The sequence below is a fragment of the Rana temporaria genome, chromosome 9, assembly GCF_905171775.1.
Source record: "Rana temporaria chromosome 9, aRanTem1.1, whole genome shotgun sequence".
Taxonomy (NCBI): domain Eukaryota; kingdom Metazoa; phylum Chordata; class Amphibia; order Anura; family Ranidae; genus Rana; species Rana temporaria.
In genome coordinates, this window is record NC_053497.1 from 159,260,598 (window position 1) to 159,282,139 (window position 21,542).

Consider the following 21,542-nt stretch of genomic DNA (forward strand, 5'->3'; position numbering starts at 1 on the left):
CCCAAAATACATTCTGCTGCTTCTCCTGAGTACGGGGATACCACATGTGTGGGACTTTTTGTGAGCCTAGCCGCATACGGGGCCCCGAAAACAAAGCACCGCCTTCAAGATTTCTAAGGGCATACATTTTTGATTTCACTCCTCACTACCTATCACTACCTATCACAGTTTTGAAGGCCATAAAAATGCCAAGATGTCACACAACCCCCCAAATGACCCCATTTTGGAAAGAAGACACCCCAAGCTATTTGCTGAGAGGCATGTCGAGTCCATGGAATATTTTATATTTTGACACAAGTTGCGGGAATATGACAAACTGATTTTTTTTTGCACAAAGTTGTCACTAAATGATATATTTCTCACACATGCCACGGTTATATGTGGAATTGCACCCCAAAATACATTCTGCTGCTTCTCCTGAGTACGGGGATACCACATGTGTGGGACTTTTTGGGAGCCTAGCCGCGTACGGGGCCCCGAAAACCAAGCACTGCCTTCAAGATTTGTGTGGCTAGGCGTGGCTAGGCTCCCAAAAAGTCCCACACATGTGGTATCCCCGTACTCAGGAGAAGCAGCAGACATGTATTTTGGGGTGCAATTCCACATATGCCCATGGCATATGTGAGAAATATATCATTTAGTGACAACTTTGTGCAAAAAAAAAAACAGTTTGTCATATTCCCGCAACTTGTGTCAAAATATAAAATATTCCATGGACTCGACATGCCTCTCAGCAAAATAGCTTGGGGTGTCTTCTTCCAAAATGGGGTCATTTGGGGGGGTTGTGTGACATCTTGGCATTTTATGGCCTTCAAAACTGTGATAGGTAGTGATAGGTAGTGAGGAGTGAAATCAAAAATGTATGCCCTTAGAAATCTTGAAGGCGGTGCTTTGTTTTCGGGGCCCCGTATGCGGCTAGGCTCACAAAAAGTCCCACATATGTGGTATCCCCGTACTCGGGAGAAGCAGCAGAATGTATTTTGGGGTGCAATTCCACATATAACTATGGCATGTGTGAGCAATATATCATTTAGTGACAACTTCTGTGCAAAAAAAAATCAGTTTGTCATATTCCCGCAACTTGTGTCAAAATATAAAATATTCCATGGACTCGACATGCCTCTCAGCAAATAGCTTAGGGTGTCTACTTTCCAAAATGGGGTCATTTGGTTTTTTTTTTTGCTATTTTGGCATTTTATGGCCTTCGAAACCTTGATAGGTAGTGAGGAGTGAAATCAAAAATTTGTGCCCTTAGAAATGCTGAAGGCGGTGCTTGGGTTTTGGGGCCCCGTATGCGGCTAGGCTCCCAAAAAGTCCCACACATGTGGTATCCCCGTACTCAGGAGAAGCAGCAGAATGTATTTTGGGGTGCAATTCCACATATAACCATGGCATGTGTGAGAAATATATCATTTAGTGACAACTTTTTGTAAACATTTTTTTTTTTTTTCGTCATTATTCAATCACTTCAATCAATTAAATATTCAATGGACTCAACATGCCTCTCAGCAGTTTCCTTGGGGTGTCTACTTTCCAAAATGGGGTCATTTGGGGGGGTTTTGTACTGCCCTGCCATTTTAGCACCTCAAGAAATGAGATAGGCAGTCATAAAATAAAAGCTGTGTAAATTCCAGAAAATGTACCCTAGTTTGTAGACGCTATAACTTTTGCGAAAACCAATAAATATACGCTTATTGCGATTTTTTTTACTAAAGACATGTGGCCTGAATACATTTTGGCCTAAATGTTTGACTAAAATTTAGTTTATTCGATTTTTTTTACTTTTTGTTATAAGAAAAATCATTTTTTTTTCAAAATTTACGGTCTTTTTGCGTTTATATCGCAAAAAATAAAAATCGCAGAGGCGATCAAATACCATCAAAATAAAGCTCTATTTGTGGGAAGAAAAGAACGCAAGTTTCGTTTCGGTACAACATTGCATGACCGCGCAATTACAGTTAAAGCAGCGCATTGCCAAATTGTAAAAACACCTTGGGTCTTTAGACAGCGTATTGGTCCGGGGCTTAAGTGGTTAAGCGTATTCTGGAAACCAGATACGCTTAAATTAGGCTCAGATACGAGCGGCGTAAGTGTCTTACCACCGTCGTATCCTAAAGTGTAATTTTTAGGCTGACCGCTAGGTGTCGCTTCCATTGCAGTCGGCGTAGAATATGTAAATCACTAGATACGCCTATTCACAAACGTACGCCCGGCCGACGCAGTACAGATACGCCGTTTACGTAACGCATTATCAGGCCTAAATTTATTCCATCAAATAGCTGGAATAGTAATGTTAAGTATGGTCGTCGTTCCCGCGTCGAAATTCGAAAATTTTACGTCATTTGCGTAAGTCGTTCGTGAATAGGGATTTACGTCATTTACGTCCACGTCGAAACCAATAGGACTGTGCGGCGTACTTTGCCGCAATGCACACTGGGATATGTAGGCGGACGGCGCATGCGGCGTTCGTAAAATACGTCAATCACGTAAGGTCACCCTCCATTACCATAAAACACGCCCCCTCAAATAAATTTGAATTAGGCGCCATCACGCCCGCCTGATTTACGCTACGCCGCCGTAACTTAGCAGGCAAGTACTTAGTGAATACAGTACTTGCCTTGCAAACTTACGCCGCAGCAACTATGCGCTCGTCATCCAGAATCCAGCTATTAGTCATCATACTTTTAGCTCAGGTCACACTCAATAACTTTCAATGCTTTCATTGACACCAGCCTTATCTATAAGTCAGACAACCAGTAAAGGGCTGTCAATACCACACAAAAACAATCTCGATATGTACGCTATCTTGTGGTAGGTTATTGTCATAATATAGGTTATATCATTAAAATAAAATAAAAAAATATATATACTATTTAAGTTAATTCTAAGGTGAGATCCTTTTTTTCTCTCTCATAGAATAAAAGGCCCAGATTCTCATACATTAAGGCTTCATTTCCACTGACGTTTTTACAGCCACTTTTCTGAGCGTTTTTTACAGCTTAAAAACGCCTGTCCATGTTATTCTATGGCATCATGCCCACATAGGCGTTTTTGAGCTGCAAATGGCATAGGCGTTTTTGAGCTGTAAAAAAAACGCAGGACCAGGGCGTTCTGAAGCTCCAGAGTAGAGCTGTAAAAACGCCAGACGTTAAAAAATGCTCAAAAACGCTCAAAAAAGCTACCGCTGCGTTTTTGAGCTCCAGCTCAAAAAAAAAAAAAGGCTAACAACAGTGGCTGTAAAAACGCCAGTGGAAATGAAGCCTTACGTTGCTCCTGGGCAGCGTAAACGTATGTGATTTACGTTACACCGCCGCAGGTTTACAGGTTTACAGCCTGATTCTCAGAACACTTACCTGTAAACTTGCGGCGGATGTATCGTTAAATCGCTCGGCGCAAGCCCGCCCAATTCAAATGGGGCGGGCACCATTTAAATTAGGCGCGCTCCCGCGTCGAGCGTAACTGCGCATGCTCCGTCGGGTAAATTACCCGACGTGCATTGCGCTAAATGACGTCGCACCAACGTCATTTACTTAGACGTTAACGTAAATGGCGTCCAGCGCCATTCACGGACGTCTTACGCAAACAACGTAATTTTTTAAAATTTCGACGTAGGGAACGACGGCCATACTTAACATTGGTTGCCCCTCATAATACTAGGGGCAAACTTTACGCGTCGGAAAGGCTACGGAAACGACGTAAATTCTCTGCGTCAAGCGCGCGTACGTTCGGGAATCGCCGTAATTTGCTAATTTACATAAACGACGGGGAAAACAACGTCCGCGACATCTAGCGGCGGGAAACAAAATTGCATTTTAGATCTGACAGCGTAAGAGCCTTACGCCTGTCAGATCTAATGGGTATCTATGCGTAACTGATTCTAAGAATCAGTCGCATAGATACCCGGGGCCAAATGAGGAGTTATGACGGCGCAAATGGTGTTGCGCCGTCGTAACGCCTTTGAGAATCTGGGCCCAAAGTCTCTACAATAAAGAACTGTTTATAACCTTTTTTTCAAACAAATAAGCAGACCACCTACATCTTATTTAATGGTTGCAATATTTTACCAACTGTTACACTATAGACCATAACCTCCGCACTATATAAATTTTTATTTGCAGTGGTTACAAGTCACAGCAATACAATTTCTTTATTGTGAATAATCTGGTAAGACCTATGAATGTGTTATCCTAACTTATTTAATATACAACAAAATAAGTAATAAGACAATAATAATAAAAATCCCCCCCTGGAAGGGCAATCATATATTACCATCCCATACTATCTTCACAGGGCCCAGCAGAGATTGGCTCTAGCAGCACTGTGTATGGGGGCCTAGGGCATCGGCCAGGCAATATCTGAACTATCTCCAATCACGTTTGGTTATACCAGTGAACCCAGATCATAATGCTGCTCATCTTCTCTGTTTTTAACGCATGAATGGAATGATCTGCCGATAGAACTGCTTCAAAGCTGTGAGTACTGAGAAATTACTATTTCTTTAATATGGAGCATACTTTGATAAAATGCTGTACGGTTCATGCTGACTATCTGTTATACACATTATAGACAAATTGCTGACTCTTCTCTACACCCCTGAGGAAAGAGAGGCATCTCTCAGAAACGTTGGGTATACGTTGAAGAATCACGTCCTACAATGCTTGTTTGTACTTTGAACTCATTTATATTCTAGTCTATATTCATTCCATATCATGTCAATGTTTTAATATAATCTGTTTTGTACTTATATAATAAATTATATTTTTTCTTTTTTACATAAACATTTATCCACTTTGTGGTTTATATCTTTGTGCCTTTAAAGTCCAGTCAGGGGACCCATTGTTTTTTTCTGATTTTTCTTTTGGATGTGGCACCATACATATAGAGACACAGATCGATAATCTGCTTTATGTTGCAGAGTGGTATTAATTCCCTGAAGAAGATATTGTATGTACTGTATTTTGAAACATGTTAGATATTCTCAACTCTTGGAACCATCAATTGCATCCAGACTTGTTCTATATGGCTTATTATGAAATGTAAAATATATGTTATGTGACAACAAATATATATGAAATATTTATTTTAAATACAGTATTTAAACAATTCCTCTTATTAAAAAAATAAAAATAGCAAAGAATGTAATTTTCTATATAACATACTGTATTCATTTATTGGTTGCCTTAAAAATCCCACAAAGAGTACAGTAAAACCTTGGTTTGAGAGAAACTTGGTTTTTAGAGCGTTTTGAAAGACAGACAAAATGTTTTAATACATTTTGACTTGATATTCAAGCGACGTCTTGATATAAGAGTAGCGTAATGTCACAACTGAGTATAAAAATAGGAGAGAGGCGCCTCTAAGTGTAGCAATATGGATACATTTAATGAAGGTACAACATTTAGAAATTCACATGGTTGATGATTCAAACAGGCACATCTAAGTATGCAGGCATCCAGGGTAAAGTTGTCCACATAGACCATCCTCCGCACCACCATTGATGTCGCCCCTTCCACGTGTGGTTCAAGCCTCACTTTCAAATCACTCTACTGCAGGGTAGTCTTCCCGGAGTCGGAGGTGAGGAGGACGGTCTATGTGGACAGCTTTATCCTGGATGCCTGCATACTTAGATGTGCCTCATTTAATCATCAACCATGTGAGTTGCTAAATGTTTTACCTTCATTAAATGTAACCATATTGCTACAATTAGAGGCGCCGCTCTTCTCTTTTATACTCTGTAGCTCCTGCTGGATTTTGCTTCTAATCCCCTTGGGGAGGCTGCCATTTGTGGATGGACATTGGACACAACTTCACATTGCTGTAATGTTTATATATGGACTATAGACTGAAGGACTTATGAATAAATGGTCGTGTAACGAATCATTTCAGTTTCCATTATTTCTTATGGGAAAATTTGCTTTGACATACAAGTGCTTTGGATTACAAGCATGCTTTCAGAACGATTTATGCTCGCAATCCAAGGCTTTACTGTATTTTCATTGTTCTGGGACTCAAGGGAAAATGCTAAGGGACTAAAGTGGTAAAAAAGCTTTGTTGCTAAATAAATATAGCTAGCCTACACCTTCTGTATGCAAAATCAAAATACACCTCACAATTACTCTAACATCTTTCAGAGATTTCAGAGGAGAAAGATAAAATGATCAACTTCAGAAAAGTCTGTATCTTACCTAGTGGAGTATGCACTTCATTTATCCAGATCTCCTCAAAGCCACTGTAGTTTAGGGCCAAAAGACGGATGTGATAATTCTGTCCTGATTTCAGTTCAAGAAGCTTGTACTCCGCATCCGATGCATTGACAATAGCATGGAGATACCATTGGTCATCTGGGTATGGGAAGAGTAATATAATATTAAGCCTTAAGCTAGAAGAGCACCTTTAAGAACTTATTTGAGTTATAAAAAATGTGAAAACTGGCCCATTTGTGTACATATACAAAAGAAAATCCTATGCCAACACGAAAAAGACAGAAAAGCCAATATCATTAAAATATACCATTTTAATTAGTTTGATTTAATTTAAAACTTTGAGATTTCCCAGCAGTAATCTGTGTCCTTACCGTATATTTACTTACCTGGCCTATCTTCATATCAGCACACAATGGGTTAACTCCCACAGGGGATGTCTGCGCAATGAGGTTTTGAGAATAATATTGCCCTGGTGAAAAGCTCCTATTGACGCTTTGTGTGGGCTGTTGATGGAATTCATTTTAGGACCAGCATTCATTATCTGGTATCATTGCTAATCTTGCCCAGAGGGAGGTGATATCCTTGGCGTGGAGGATTGCTGAGACAGCCATCAGATGATACTTGCTGCTTATATGTTTTTACCTTAGGGTAAGATTCAGTGTGATCGGATGTTGGTGACGGCCCTTTTATCTATCACTGTAACACAGCTTAAGAACATTTATTTGAATGTTTATTTATTTTTAAATTCAGACTTTAATACAGCGCTGCACCATTATCACTTGTTACTGTTTATTGTCCCCAACAATACTGTGCTAGCTGCTATATGTTAGGATTTTATATTAACCCAAGCGCAATAGATTTGTGTTATTTAATTGTCACAGCCTGGCTATTGGCAGAGGAAAGTGCCTCGATGCATGCTGGATGACTGTATAAATGCCAGGGGCACATGTGCTCAGGGTCCTTCGGCTGGGAGAGCAGTGTCCAGGAGGGAAGGGGCTGCTGCCCCTCCTCTGTAGAAGTTGCCATGCAGCCTCAGGCCCTTCAGCTAGTAGAGTCAGAGGATGGGTGCTGACAAAAATGGGATGCTAGTGAGTGTCCTGAAGATAAACAGTCTCATCAAGTCTGCTGCCAGAGCAAGCACAAATACTTATTTTTCTTATACAAGTGTTGTATAACAGCAAGTCTGTTACCACACCTAACCTGTGAGGCCGAGTGAGAGTTGTCCTCAATTGTAATTAGTTCCAGTTGGAGTATCCCACAATTCCCTTTTCCTATCCAAGTTCCAACAATAAATACCAAAAAACCAAACCCCTGGATTGATTATTGGGAACACAGGATGAGAATACGGGCAGTTGTGTGAAAAACCTCGTAGCAACTGGCTGCAAAATAAGAATGGCAAAAGCCCAGGGAAGTCTACACACAGCAATCCCATGGGGGCTATGCTACACCATGCATCAGCCACCTTCATGGGATAAAGCTCAGGAACCTGTACTGTAAATTGGCTTTCTTATCAGGTCTCTACCATTCTTCATCAATGAGCTCTTTGCTCAGATGATTATGGGAAAAATAAGGTCCTTACTTCTTTTACATGCTTTTTGCGGTGGTAGGGCCTCTGGTCTCCAATACTAAAGGCGGCTATGAGATAGAAATCAAAAGTATGTGCACCCTCCCTTTCTAATCAGCCCTTGATATTATCTGCATACTTTTCGCTGTAGCCCTCCTAAACATAGATTTTGAAATTTGCGCATCACCTTCTTATACATTTTCACTTGGGGCAATCCATGCAAATTTCCCCACCATTGGAGACTCCATGCAGGTCCAACATACACCCTGAGCTGGGCGAGGCATTTCCTATTGTGCTGATATAGACGCATGTGAGCCATTGCCACATGAGCTGCTTGGGGAGCATGAAAGCCACCCTGTGCGGGAATCTGTTGAATGCAGATTTTCCTGGTCAGGAGAAGACCAATGGGGGGGCTTTTGTGTTTTCTAGAGTATTTGCATTTAGGGTTACTGCTCTTAAAATAATGCAAAACACCATAATCTGCGGTCCTTGAGCACTCTTAAAAACATGTCCCATGTTGCCTCCTCTTAACTTTCCCTAGTCTTCTGTGCCGCTGACAGATGCAGCAAGCTCATATTACTCTCTCACCAAAAATAACAGGTACACTCACATTAATATGCATCTGCTTTCAATAAGCAGCAGCAGGTGGAGCCCAGGCAGCACTTCCAGAGGCAGACAGGACACACAGTCAGACTCTGAGACCAACACCAGTCAGACTGTCGAAACTTCAGGAGCACACAGCACAGCAGGGGAGCAACAGCAACAAGTCTTTACCTCACCAGCGAGAGAAGCCAGTTTCTCTGCTGACTTCTAAGACTGTTTATGCCAGTGCTTGGCGACTGGCAGACACTATCCCACATCACACCATCTCCCAACAACCGCTCTCTGACTGAAAATAAAGTCAGGAGAGTGGCGTCAGCGCTGCCTATACAAGGCTGGGAAAACCCCAAATTGTGACATTGCAGAGCTTACTAACACCACACCTGTACAATACAAGTGCTGTTTAAGCTACATTGCCCATGTCCGGGCACCCAGGGCAACTTGTTTCAGGAAGGTTTGCTTCCATCATTCTGGGTCTTCAAACACCAGGAGAGGCTAAATCTGGAGGTGTAAGTGCGGCAGGGAGAAAATACTTGCAGCATACTTGCAGTACTTACCAACCGCAATCAATAGGTAGCCTGAGGCATGACCACAAAAGAATAACACTTCAGTTGGGAAGAGGTTGTCCTGTGGGTTCCAAAGAAGGAGTTAACCCGTTTATTTACAAAATGGCTTGTGTAGCAATTTATGATATCATCTGAATCTGTGCGACGCCGCATTTGTGTTTTAGTAGTAGTAGTAGTTTCAGTACTACTTTTGGTGACTTTGGGGTGCGATTTCCATTGACATCTGTGCAGCAACCCGTACATATGTCTCTGAAGTTGAGACTGACATGCAGGAATGAAATTGTGCAAGTTCAGCGGAACTTGCACGATTTTATTATTCTGTCAGTGTGAACCTAGGCTTAAGTTTACTCGCACACAGCTGTGCACCTGCCATATGAGAATCCTGAGTTCTTTACTGTGTTCTTAACGTGTATTGAGGTAAGACAATGCACTCATTTTTTTAATGGACTTTCAATGCATCACAACAAACTTAAATGCACACTTGCATTTTTTTATCCCAGGGTACAGCAACACAAAGATAGAAGTGACACAACGATAATTCACTGTTCACTATAGTGCAGTAAAACATAGGTCGGTTGTGGTTATGCACTGGGGTGCAATTGAAAATTAATGGAACCCCAATGTGCCACACGTATTACCATGCATCAGAATAAAAAATTGCATTACTGCAATGCAAATATGTGAAGGCAGTCTAAGAAAGCATGCTACTTAGAACACCTAGGCCTTGTACACATGACCGAACATGTCCGCTGAAACTGGTCCGTCGGACCAGTTTCCGCGCTCATGTCCGACCGTGTGTAGGGCCTACCGGACAGTTTTCCGGCCTAGCGGACAGGTTTCCAGTGGCTTCCCTTCCCTGTTAAACCTCTTTCAGGTGAAACGCCGCGTCGGATGGAAGCTTCAGTATCAGACACAGCCAATCTCTGAGTATATCTGTTTTCACTGAATACTGCAAAGAGATACATCTTATATGGATATTGGTTAATTTCCTCTTTTTTTACTGTTGGCTTCATGAAATAGTGATTATCCTACCTGGATGTCCATTGCAATTTTTTTTTTTTTTAAATAAAGAAGTTCTTATGAACATTTTTAAAAACTGGTTGCGCTATGAAGTCCTCTCCTTCCTCTAATTGCATTTCCTGATCGCAATACCTCCGGGAGAGCTGGGATCGAGCCGAGCAGAGTGGAGTGTGAGCGCCCCTGGGACCCTGTGAAGACGGATCTCCTGTATCCAGCACCCCTCCGGTTTAAAGAATCCTATCCTATGCCTTTATGATCTTTTCTCTGGTAAGGGGCCATCCAGCCCGGATTTTTTCATCTTATATCCCTGCATACTGAAGCTGTATTACTGTGTGGTGGAAATAGCTGCTTCTTTGAACAGTGACCCAGCGCTTTCATTTTACAAGTGGACTATATCTGTTTCTATACACCTTGATAGCTTGTTGCAGCAGACACATTAATTCACCTATTTTTATGTTGCATTCCTCCACATTGAAGTTATATTATTGTGTGAACAATCAGTTATTGTTTGAACAACGATCTAATGTTCTCTTTTTCAACCAGTGGACTTTATATATTTATATAACCTTGTGCAACAGACATATTGTTTCACTCACATTCATTATTTGTTACATTTGTTTCTGAGTGTTGTGTTTTCACTTATTCACTTATTTTATTGGGGGTTGCGCTATATTATTTGTCCTTATTATATTCCCCAAACATTTAACAATTAAGTTGGGTATGTTTATGTTAATCCTGTAGATATACTTCTGTTGGTAATTGTACCTTGCCAACAGAAGATGGCAAGGTACAAAATACCCAAGTATTTTGTAGTGAACTTGGGTTTCATAGATGGAATAATTGCACATAAGACCTGTGGTCAAGAGGAGGCAAAATAGGAAGGGACTGTTGTAATGTTTCCATATAGGTATGCCCATGTTACCTCCCTCTCACAGATATATATATAGTAAGGTGTTCCAGAACATGCATTTTAGGATACTTACACCAACAAAGCAGAGGAGGGGTAGAGCCCACATAAATTTGTTTTTGGGTTTTGTTTTTTGTTAAAAACACGACCCAACCGTCTATCAAAAATAGGTGGTTGGGTCATGTTTTTAATGCTTTCTGAATGCACATCAATGGCTCTCAAATTGTTACAATAGGGAGCGGACTTTGTGTTGGGACGAGGCAAAAATAACGCTGCTTGCAATGTTTGGCAGGCTTTGCAACTGTCTCTATTCACTTCTAGTGAAAAACACACCACAACCCACACCTTAAAACATGTCTACAGTATGTTTGTGGTGTGGTTGCAAAGCGTTAAAAGTGATTATTTCTCATTTTTGCCTTGTAATAATAAAAAAAAACACACACAGGGCATTTGAGAAGTGTTGAATGGTGCAAGTTTCTGGCATCGCACTAGTGTGAACCAGGCCTTAGGCTGCTTTAAAAATGAATGCAAGTGTGAAAGAGCCTGTATTCCTAACCTAGGTGGCACCTCAGCAGGGCCGATCCTAGATGGGTGCGCGGGGTGAAGTTCACCCAGGTGCCACAGAGGTGGGGGCGCTCAAGCGACAGAGTGCTCCCCTCCCTCCTCTTCCTCTCCTCGTTGGTGTCTGAGGCTAGGCCGCTCTCTCCGCCAGTCACTGCCACGGCGCCGCCGCTGTATTTCCTGCCCTAGTCCGCCTGTCATGAAGATCCTGCCAGAAACAGGCGCCTCATCGGTTCCCGATTGCGGGAGCAACCGCGCATGCACGTGTGCATCTCTGTTGGCATCAAGCGGGCTATTTAAGCCTGCCTGTCCCATGCAGTCTTCGCTGTCTGCTCTACAGCGTTGTGTGCCTTTACCTGAATTAATACCCGGCTTACTTTTGACCATCCAGTTATCTGCCTGCATCTGACCTCTGCCCATTTGGGACTCCTCTTCGCCTGAACCTCTGTACCTCTACTGTCCGCCTGATATCCGACCTGGCCTGTCTGACTACTCCTGTATTGGTCCTATCTGTTCCTGGTTCCGATCCAGTGTGCCTAAGCTGATCCAGTCTGCTGAGCTGCTCTGATCCAGTTTGCAAAGCTGATCCAGTCTGCTGAGCTGATTCAGTCTGCTGAGCTGATCCAGTCTGCTGAGGTGATCCTGATCCAGTCTGCTAAGCTGATCCAGTCTGCTGAGCTGATCCAGTCTGCTGAGCTGATCCAGTCTGCTGAGCTGCTCCTGATCCAGTCTGCTAAGCTGATCCAGTCTACTTAACTGATCCAGTCTGCTGAGTTGCTCCTGATCCAGTCTGCTAAGCTGTTCCAGTCTCTCAAACTGATCCAGTTTGCTGAGCTGTTCCTAGTCCAGTCCACTAAACCGACCCAGTTCCTGTCTCCTAGTTCCTGCAAGGACGCTTCGGCTGGGCTGATCCACTTTCTCAACCTTGTTGATCCTGCCAGGCACCGTGCCACTCCTTACTCGAGTGCCTACTGTTACCTTACCAGAAGGCCACGAGTGGGAGATGTAAGGGGGGCCGTCCCCTGCAATTCGGGCTCAACACCATCAGGTACGTGACACCCGCCCCTCTATCCTCCTATCAGAGGAGATCGAGCGTCTGTCTCTGTTCGGATGAGATACCCGCGCTGTGGACCTCGTTGGGGGGTGGGGCAGGGCGGTCCGTGCCCCTCATTTGTGCTTTTTCTCCTCTGTCACGATCTTCTTCACCTGGGCGCACAGCTGCACACTGTCCACTCCTCTCCTCTCCAGCTGCCGCCCGGGTGGGGTTTGTCCTCAGGGGGGTCTGTATTAATGGAGGGGTGTCTGTACTAATGGAAGGGGCTCTGTACTAATGGAGAGGGGTGGTTTGTGGTGGGTCTGTACTAATGAAGGGGGGTCTGTTCTAATGGGGGGGGTTTGTGGGGGGGCTGTACTAATGGAGGGGGGCCTGTACTAATGGAGGGGGGTCTGTACTAATGAAGAGGGGTGGTTTGTGGTGGGTCTGTACTAATGAAGGGGGTCTGTTCTAATGGGGGTGGTTTGTGGGGGGGCTGTACTAATGGAGAGGGGTGGTTTGTCGGGAGGGGGGGTCTGTGCAAATGGAGGGGGGTGGTTTATCCTGAGGGGGGTCTGTACTAATGGAGGGGGGTGGTTTGTGGGGGGTCTGTACTAATGGAGGGGGGGTGGTTTGTCCGGGGGGGTCTCTACTAATGGAGGGGGGGTGGTTTGTCCTGGGGGGTCTGTACTAATGGAGGGGGGGTTTGTCCTGAGGGAGGTCTGTACTAATGGAGGGGGGGTGGCTTGTCTGGGGGGTCTGTACTAATGGAGGGGGTGGCTTGTCCTGGGGGTATATACTAATGGAGGGGGTGGTTTGTCCTGAGGGGGGGTCTGTACTAATGGAGGGGATCTGGTTTGTCCTGAGGGGGGTCTGTACTACTGGAGGGGGGTGGTCTGTCTGGGATCTGTTACTAATGGAGGGGGGTGGTTTGTCCTGGGTGGTATGTACTAATGGAGGGGGGTGGTTTGTCCTGGGTGGGTCCTGTACTAATGGAGGGGGTCAGTACTGAGGGAGGGGTTATACTTAGCTGGGCACGTCTGCATGAAGGAGGGGGGGTCTATACTTAGTGGAGGAGGGGTCTGTACTGAGGGGCGACTATAGTTGGTGGAGGGGGGTGACACCAACCTAGTGAGCCACTGCAAACGCGGGCTCCTTCTTCCCCCCTCCCTCTCCCTCTCCTTGTGATGCTGTAGTAGTGAGCAGCACTTGCCAGCACAGCCGCCCACTATGTTTCTTCCCCCGCCTTCATATCGGCCAGGGAAGAAATAGAATAAAAAAAATGAGCAGAGAAGAGTATTGTGGGACATATAGTCCCAAGGACTGGCAGCCCCACTGTAACACGGAAACTGCAGGCCACACAGCATGCCCAGCTGAATAGGAGAGAGAGAGACAGGAGCCTGGAAAAGGTTTTTAGGAAAGTGCACCCAGGAATCCAGAGGGAGAGGACAGTGCTGAGAGAACACCATCAGAGAGAGAACCCTGCTGCCCTGTGCCACCAGAGGGAAAGCAACACAGCCTGGCTCCATCCCTGGCGGAGATAGGAATGGAGTCATTGCCAGAATACGGATCTGGACTCTACCCAGCGGAGTCGCCACAGGGAATTCAGAGTGAGCTGACTTCTGATCAGAGGAACCGTTGTTGCAGTATTGCTAGGTCAGGTGAGAGGGTCGATCAGCCATTATCTCCAGTAGTATGTCTGCAGTCTCTGACCATCTTCTGTATTATATCTGCAGTATGTGACCATCTCCTGTGCTATGTCTGCAGTCTCTGACCATCTACTGTGCTATGTCTGTAGTCTCTGACCATCTCCTGTATTATATCTGCAGTCTCTAACTATCTTCTGTATTATATCTGCAGTCTCTGACCATCTCATGTGCTATGTCTGCAGTCTCTGACCATCTCCTGTAATATGTCTGCATTCTCTGACATCTCCTGTAATATATCTGCACTCTCTGACCGTCTCCTGTAATATGTCTGCACCTCTCTGACTGTCTCCTGTAATATGTCTACAGTCTCTGCGTCTCCTGTAATATGTTTGCACTCTCTGACTGTCTCCTGTAACATGTCTGCAGTCTCTGACCATCTCTTGTATCATGTCTGCAGCTCTCTGACAATTCCTGTACTATGTCTGGGGGCTCTTTCTAACAGACTCTCTAACAGAATCCCTGTCTGTGTGCATCAGAGAGACTCCCCTCCAGGTTTTATTAGTGTACTTTCTTCCTGTATTTTCTTTATTTTTAAAAGATCGAGGGAGGAACCCGGTAAACATCTCTGTGTTTGAGTCGCTGCCATAGAAACATGTGTAAAGGGGAGGAGTTTGTAAGATGACCATGCCCATGTGGGGGCGCCAGAAATATTTCTGCACCCAGGGCATCTGTGACCCTAGGATCGGCCCTGCACCTGTGTATGCAGCAGTATTCTTAACTGAGGGAATGGAGGACAAATTAGGCATTGGTTATTTTCTACTTACTGCTCTTATTCTTTATCTGCACTCTAATTTCACCATTTCTCAGTCCATCCAACGGCCTCCATTTAAAGCAGATATACTTTTCTGTGCTGAAAACGGTAATGTTTAGGACTGGTGGAAACTCCTGAAAAAAATATAATATGTTAAAATAAAAAACAAGGCCCAATACAATATAATAATAATATATTGTGCTGCAGCCAAACTATCTAGGGTCTCGATAATGATACTCCATAATTGCTCAGTGAATATAAAAAAAGAAGAGGGAGTAAAGTCCACTGTGTAAAATATGAGGAAAAAAGGACTATTCAAATAACACAGCTTTACTGATATGGATAAACAATCCAAATATCCATTAAAGACAAAATACAATCAAATATTTAAGCTAGCATTTGCTTCCTTCTATACACTTCTACCTGTATATCAAAGGTGATGATTTTATTAGTTACACTGACATGGACTTGTGAGTCCTTCTCAAGTGGAATAAACTTCCACACATAAAAAACAACATAAAATGTTATCCACGCTGTAGTTTGAGCAGGCTGATAAGAAATTTTGTTTGACTCCCCTGCATCTAGGGCTGCTCCGTGTTTCACAATGCTGCAGTTCTGTTACTTCCCTCGGTCTTCTAGAGTATTATTTCTACAATATAATAGGGCATGGGACCACTATAGTGGGAGGGCAAGAACAGGCAGCCTCAATATTTATGGAACCCCAATCCCCGGGAAAGCTCCTGCTCCCTTTTTTAGCGACAAGCTTCACACTTTGCTATTTTGCAAAGTGACAATCACAGCAAAATCGCACCGCGGTTGGGGTGCAATTAAGAAGTAATGACATCGCAAACGTGTCCTGCATTTTGACGCCAATTTGGAATTAAATTTCCTAGGTCTGAATGGAGCCTAAATGGACAAATCAGGACCAAATTCACCAGCGGAATCCCTAGGGGGTGCACTACACAAGTGTATTGTGAACTCCTCAGCTTGTGCCGCTAAATACCAGTACAATGAGAGGAATTACCAAAAAGTGGTGCAAGCTCAAGCTGTCAATAATAATGGTAAATAGTAAATCTGAATAGTAATCTGCCCATATATCGCAATAAAGAAGCTCTTAAGGTAAAAAACATATTTCTGTTATTTTCGATATAATAAGGGCAAAATTATTTAGTCCATCAGTTTTTGTCACCCATGTCCAACTGGAGAGATTTCCCCTTCACTTCTGTTCCATAACCACCACAGAAAGTGAGGGGAATCCCCTGGTAGCTACTACTACTAGGATCACCAGAATTTATGTTCCCAATTCTAAAGGACCCCCTGACATCATCACCCTCCTGACACCATCAGACAACACCCCCTGCCACCATCACTTACCCATCACCCCTGCCACCATCACCCCCCTACAACAATCATCACCCCTGCACCATAGACATCACCCCTGCCACCATCACGCCCTGCCAACCATCAGACATCACCCCTACCACCATCATTACCCACCATCACCCCCACAGACATATCACCCCCTGCCACACCACCCCAGACATATCACCCCCTGCCACCAACACCTTCAGACATATCACCCCCTGCCACCACATCATCAGACATATCACCCCCTGCCACCACCATCCAGACATATCACCCCTGCCAACCACATCAGACATATCACCCCCTGCCACCACCATCAGACATATCACCCCCTGCACCACACCAGACATATTACCCCCTGCCACCACCACATCAGACATATCACCCCCTGCCAACCACCATCAGACATATCACCCCCTGCCAACCACCATCAGACATAACACCCCCCGTCACCATCATCCCACCTGCGGGCTGCCTGTCTCAGTGACAGTCTTTCTCAGACTGTGAGTGCACTCACCGCCAGGCTCAGTGCCTCAGTCAGCCTCAGCCAGGAGTCCGTTGCACCAGTCCAGTCCGGTTAGGTCAAAGTCTGCGCAGCGCCCGACTCCCACACACGCCAGTGTCTGCTCTGTCCACTCCACCATGAGGCTCCTCAAATCCGCCCGCCCAGACCCTACCTGTCACATCATTGGTTGCGTGGCGGGTGGGCTGGGCTTAGCAGAGGCAGTACTGGAAGGCTCGGCTTAGGAGGATCGTATGTTCTCGCCGAATTCCGGAACTGCGCATGCAGAGTTCTGTCACGAGCCGGTCGCCGCGATTTTTACTGGCACTTTTCTCCTGCCACTGACTTTCACGGACAGGAGAAAAGTGCCCTGTTTTTACGGGCTGTCTGTAATTCTACGGACGGTTGGCAACACAGGTGACTATAGATAAAAATGTTGACTAGATTAACTATATATACTACAACCAACAACGATTTGTAAACTATACCAGGGACGCTGTAAAAGGTCTAGCAGAACAGCTGGGCCCCACCTCTCTAATGGCATGGCAGAACCGAATAGCCTTATATATGATCCTGGCTGAAAAAGGAGGGGTATGCAAAATGTTTGGTAGCATGTGTTGTACCTTTATGCCTAACAATACAGCTGGAGGGACTGTGACCAGAGCCCTGTAAGGACTAACTGCTCTATCGAATAAATTAGCAGAGAATTCAGGTATTAATGATCCATTCACAAACAGGCTTGAAGGATGGTTTGTTAAATGGACTGGACTTATTACATCATGTTTGATCTCAATTGCTGTGGCTTTGGCCGTTCTGGTCACTTGCAGATGCTGCTGCATTCCCTGTGTTAGAGGACTTTCACAAAAAGTGATCGAAACTGCAATCTCAAGAACAATGTATCAAGCCCTTCCTACCTCTAAGGAGACCTGTGTGGACATTGAAGCTCAACTTAATGACATACAGTTCGAGAGTGCAAAAGAACACAGGGACCATGGGCGTCCGCTCCATAGGGCAAGGGAGGGCGTTCGCCCCCCCTAGAATCAGTAGTAAGACAATGTGACACACATTTAGATTTAGCTGCAGCCGCCTCTCGAACTGCGCCGCCGATTGTCACTGTCTCTCTAATGTCACCGGCATATCAAGTCAGTCTGTGACTGTTTGTTTACCTTTCGCTCGGCTCCCCACCCTTGTTTCTGGCCAGCCAATGATCGCTAACTCCCCCTAGCCTGGAGCTCGTCCTGATGGCGTGACGTCACTCACGCCGGGAGGGATCACGTCGGTGATACTGATGGCTGGGAGGAGCGTTAGAGAGCTGTACCAAGAGGAGCCCGCGCGCTGTTGAGGCAAGTCACACACAGACACAGACAGTCTGTAAAGGTTTTTGCTACCAATCCCCTTAAAGCGCTAATTGTTTGCTAGTTTTCAGAAGGGACATCAGTAAAAGCAGGCTGGCTTTGCAGACAGTGCAGTAATGCAACACACATTAGCACACTTTGTACATGTTTGCACTGACATTTTTTTAATGGCTTCCCAATGCACTAAAGGGACACACCTGCTGCATGGTAATACACTTTGATTTTTACTATATGAAATTGTGATTGTTATTATTCGATTAGTGAGCCATTTTACAAGTGTGTTTGTGTGATACACACACTTGTAAAATGGCTCACTAATCGAATAATAACAATCACAATTTCATATAGTAAAACTCAAAGTGTATTACCATGCAGCAGGTGTGTCCCCTTTAGTGCATTGGGGAGCCATTAAAACTGTAAACTTGATATGAATAATTTTCAATAAAAATTATTGGAAAATAAAAAAATTCAGTGCAAAACTTAATATGTGCAAAGTGTTGCCAATGTGTGTTGCATTACTGCACTGCAAAGCCAGCCTGCTTTTACTGACTTCCCTTCTGAAAATACTAGTTTCTTGGCTGCAAAGCCACCAGAGACAGCCAAACAACTAGCACTTTTAAGCAACAAAACCTTCACATTTTTCTTTGTATATATATATATACCTTAAAATGTCAGGAGGGTGCACTGGTCAGTGATCATAGTAAACTCATGTATTAATGTCAGTGTAGGACATTTACCCCCCCTCCCCCCCGCCGCCATGCTGCATATTAAAAAAATCTTCAGACTGCATTCTGTATGGCATCATGCCATACGGAATGATGCAGTCTGAAGATTATTAACTGTGATGACTGTCTGTGATTTTTTTAATATGCAGCATGGTGGGAGTGGGGGGGGGGGGTAAATGTCCTGCACTTGTTATGGTTACTCATGTATTAATGTCCTGCACAGTGCAGGGTGCAGTGTAATGTAAAGGGGTCCAGGGATGCAGGGTGCAGTGTAATGTTAAGTGGTGCAGGTGCTGTGTAATGTAAAGGGGTCCAGAGGTGCAGGGTGCTGTGTAATGTAAAGGGTTCCAGTGGTGCAGGGTGCTGTGTAATGTAAGGGGTCCAGAGGCGCAGGGTGCTGTGTAATGTAAAGGGTTCCAGTGGTGCAGGGTGCTGTGTAATGTAAAGGGGTCCAGAGGTGCAGGGTGCTGTGTAATGTAAAGGGGGTCCAGAGGTTGCAGGGTGCTGTGTAATGTAAAGGGTTCCAGTGGTGCAGGGTGCTGTGTAATGTAAGGGGGTCCAGAGGTGCAGGGTGCTGTGTAATGTAAAGGGGTCCAGAGGTGCAGGGTGCTGTGTAATGTAAAGGGTTCCAGTGGTGCAGGGTGCTGTGTAATGTAAGGGGTCCAGTGGTGCAGGGTGCTGTGTAATGTAAGGGGTCCAGAGGTGCAGTTTGCTGTGTAATGTAAGGGGTTTCAGAGGCGCAGGGTGCTGTGTAATGTAAAGGAGTCCAGAGGCGCAGGGTGCTGTGTAATATAAAGGGGTGCTGTGTAATGTAAAGGGGTGCAGTGATGCAGTTGTGGAGAGGGGGTACACAGTAGTGATAAAGAGATATTGAAAGATGCAGGGGGCACAGTGGGGTGTTTTTACATTTTAACGTGGGGGGGGGGGCGCTTTTAACCCCCGCTAGCGGTCGAAGAAAGGGTTAAATGCGACTGTGTATCGCCAGTGCCGAAGCGCCCTCCCCCCTGCAAAAATTTCAGCGGACGCCCATGACAGGGACTATCATCGAAATGTGTTGAGATAAAATAGCCACACAAGAAGAGGGAATGATGGATACGTTTTTTTATGTGTATTGTGTGACTATGTATAGGAATGTAAAATGGTTTCCTACATCTGAAATGGTTTCTAAAGACACGTTGCTTCTAACTTGTATTTTTTCTATTGTTTTAAGTTACTTCCTTAAAATCAAGCTTTGCTACGAATTGTAAAAAGACACTGTGATTGGCAATAAAGCTGTTTTGCGTCATGAGCACCAGTGATCTTTTAGCCAATAGTATTCTTCCTGTTGACTCTATAAAAAGGTCACACACCTCGTGTCTGTATCTGACTTCTGCTTTCTTCTCAGCATGAGGGTCTCATCCATCTGTACTGGTACATTTGAAATAAATTACCTTACTTCTAGAACACTTGAAGTTTGACTGATCACAGGGGAAGTATATCCTAACACCCAATGGTGATTAAATACCACCAAAAGAAAGCTCTATTTGTGTGAAAAAAAGGCCAAAATTTCATTTGGGTACAATGTTGTATGACTGAGTAATTGTCATTCAAAATGTAAGAGCACCGCGAGGGAGGAGTCTGGTAATGGCGCCAGCTGAGAGCACGCCGTGAGTTCCGGGTCTCCAGCTCCCGCACATAAAACCTGAAAGCCGATAACCAGTCCCTGTGAACCCATGCCCCCGTCAGCTTGCTCGTAGCGAACCTTGCTTTCTAAATCCCTCATACTGGAACGTCTTTGGGGGGAGGAATCGGCCGGCTTCGGTGGGAGACACCCGTGTGTGGCGTGCTGTGCGGCGACTGGAGGGCTGTAGAGTCGAGAGTGAGAGAGCCATGACTGCACTAAGGAGCGCCAGGGAGTGAGTCGGAGTGTGCTGAGGATCGCGGCGCTCCGGGAGCTGCGAAAGCAGCCGAAGACGATCGGAAGAGGTAGGGGGGGGGGTCACGGAGTGGCGAGGACTGCGGCAAATCCACCAAGAGCGGCCCCGGGGAAAACGTAATCTAAAGGGGGCGGAGAGGAGCTAGTGAAAAGTTAACTCAGGGAAGGAAAAGCCCAGGAAGTGTATCTGAGGAACAAATATTTAACAACCCTAATAATTCTCGCCTCACCTCCCACCAATGCACCGATAAGAGAAGCTTCTTCCCATATCCCTAAGTGAAACTGTATTGCATACTAATATGGTTACTTTTTTTTGTAATTTTCTCTGGAAATTTGTATGTGAAGATTAAGTGCGTTTTAACTGCTGTAAGCAAAGGAGGACTGTGGCCCAGATTCTGAAAGGACTTACGACGGCGCAGCGCCATGTACCGCCGTCGTAAGTCTTAAATCCGAACTGTCGTATCTATGCGTCTGATTCTTAGAATCAGTTACGCATAGATATCCATTAGATCCGACAGGCGTAAGTCTCTTACGCCGTCGGATCTTAACTGCATTTTTTTTTGCCGCTAGGTGGCGCTTCGGTCGAATTCCGCGTTGAGTATGCAAAATTAGCTAGATACGGCAAATTCCCAAATGTACGCGCGGCCGAACGCAGTAAAGTTACGACATTTACGTTAGGCTTTTCCCGGCGTAAAGTTGTCCCTGCTATATGAGGCGCAGCCAATGTTAAGTATGGCCGTCGTGCCCGCGTCGAAATTTGAAAAAG

General features: G+C 44.7%; 1 protein-coding gene across 1 annotated transcript in view; it reads right to left on the reverse strand.

Moving 5' to 3' along the window:
• The window catches only part of LOC120914249 (neuronal cell adhesion molecule-like), a 507,806-nt gene that overhangs the window by 29,985 nt on the left and 456,279 nt on the right, over positions 1-21,542 (reverse strand). The window contains exons 11-12 of the mRNA XM_040324873.1: positions 14,928-15,047; positions 6,186-6,341 (exon numbers count right to left, since the gene is read on the reverse strand). Of these exons, the coding sequence (XP_040180807.1) occupies positions 6,186-6,341; positions 14,928-15,047 (276 nt within the window). The remainder of the gene's footprint in view (positions 1-6,185; positions 6,342-14,927; positions 15,048-21,542) is intronic.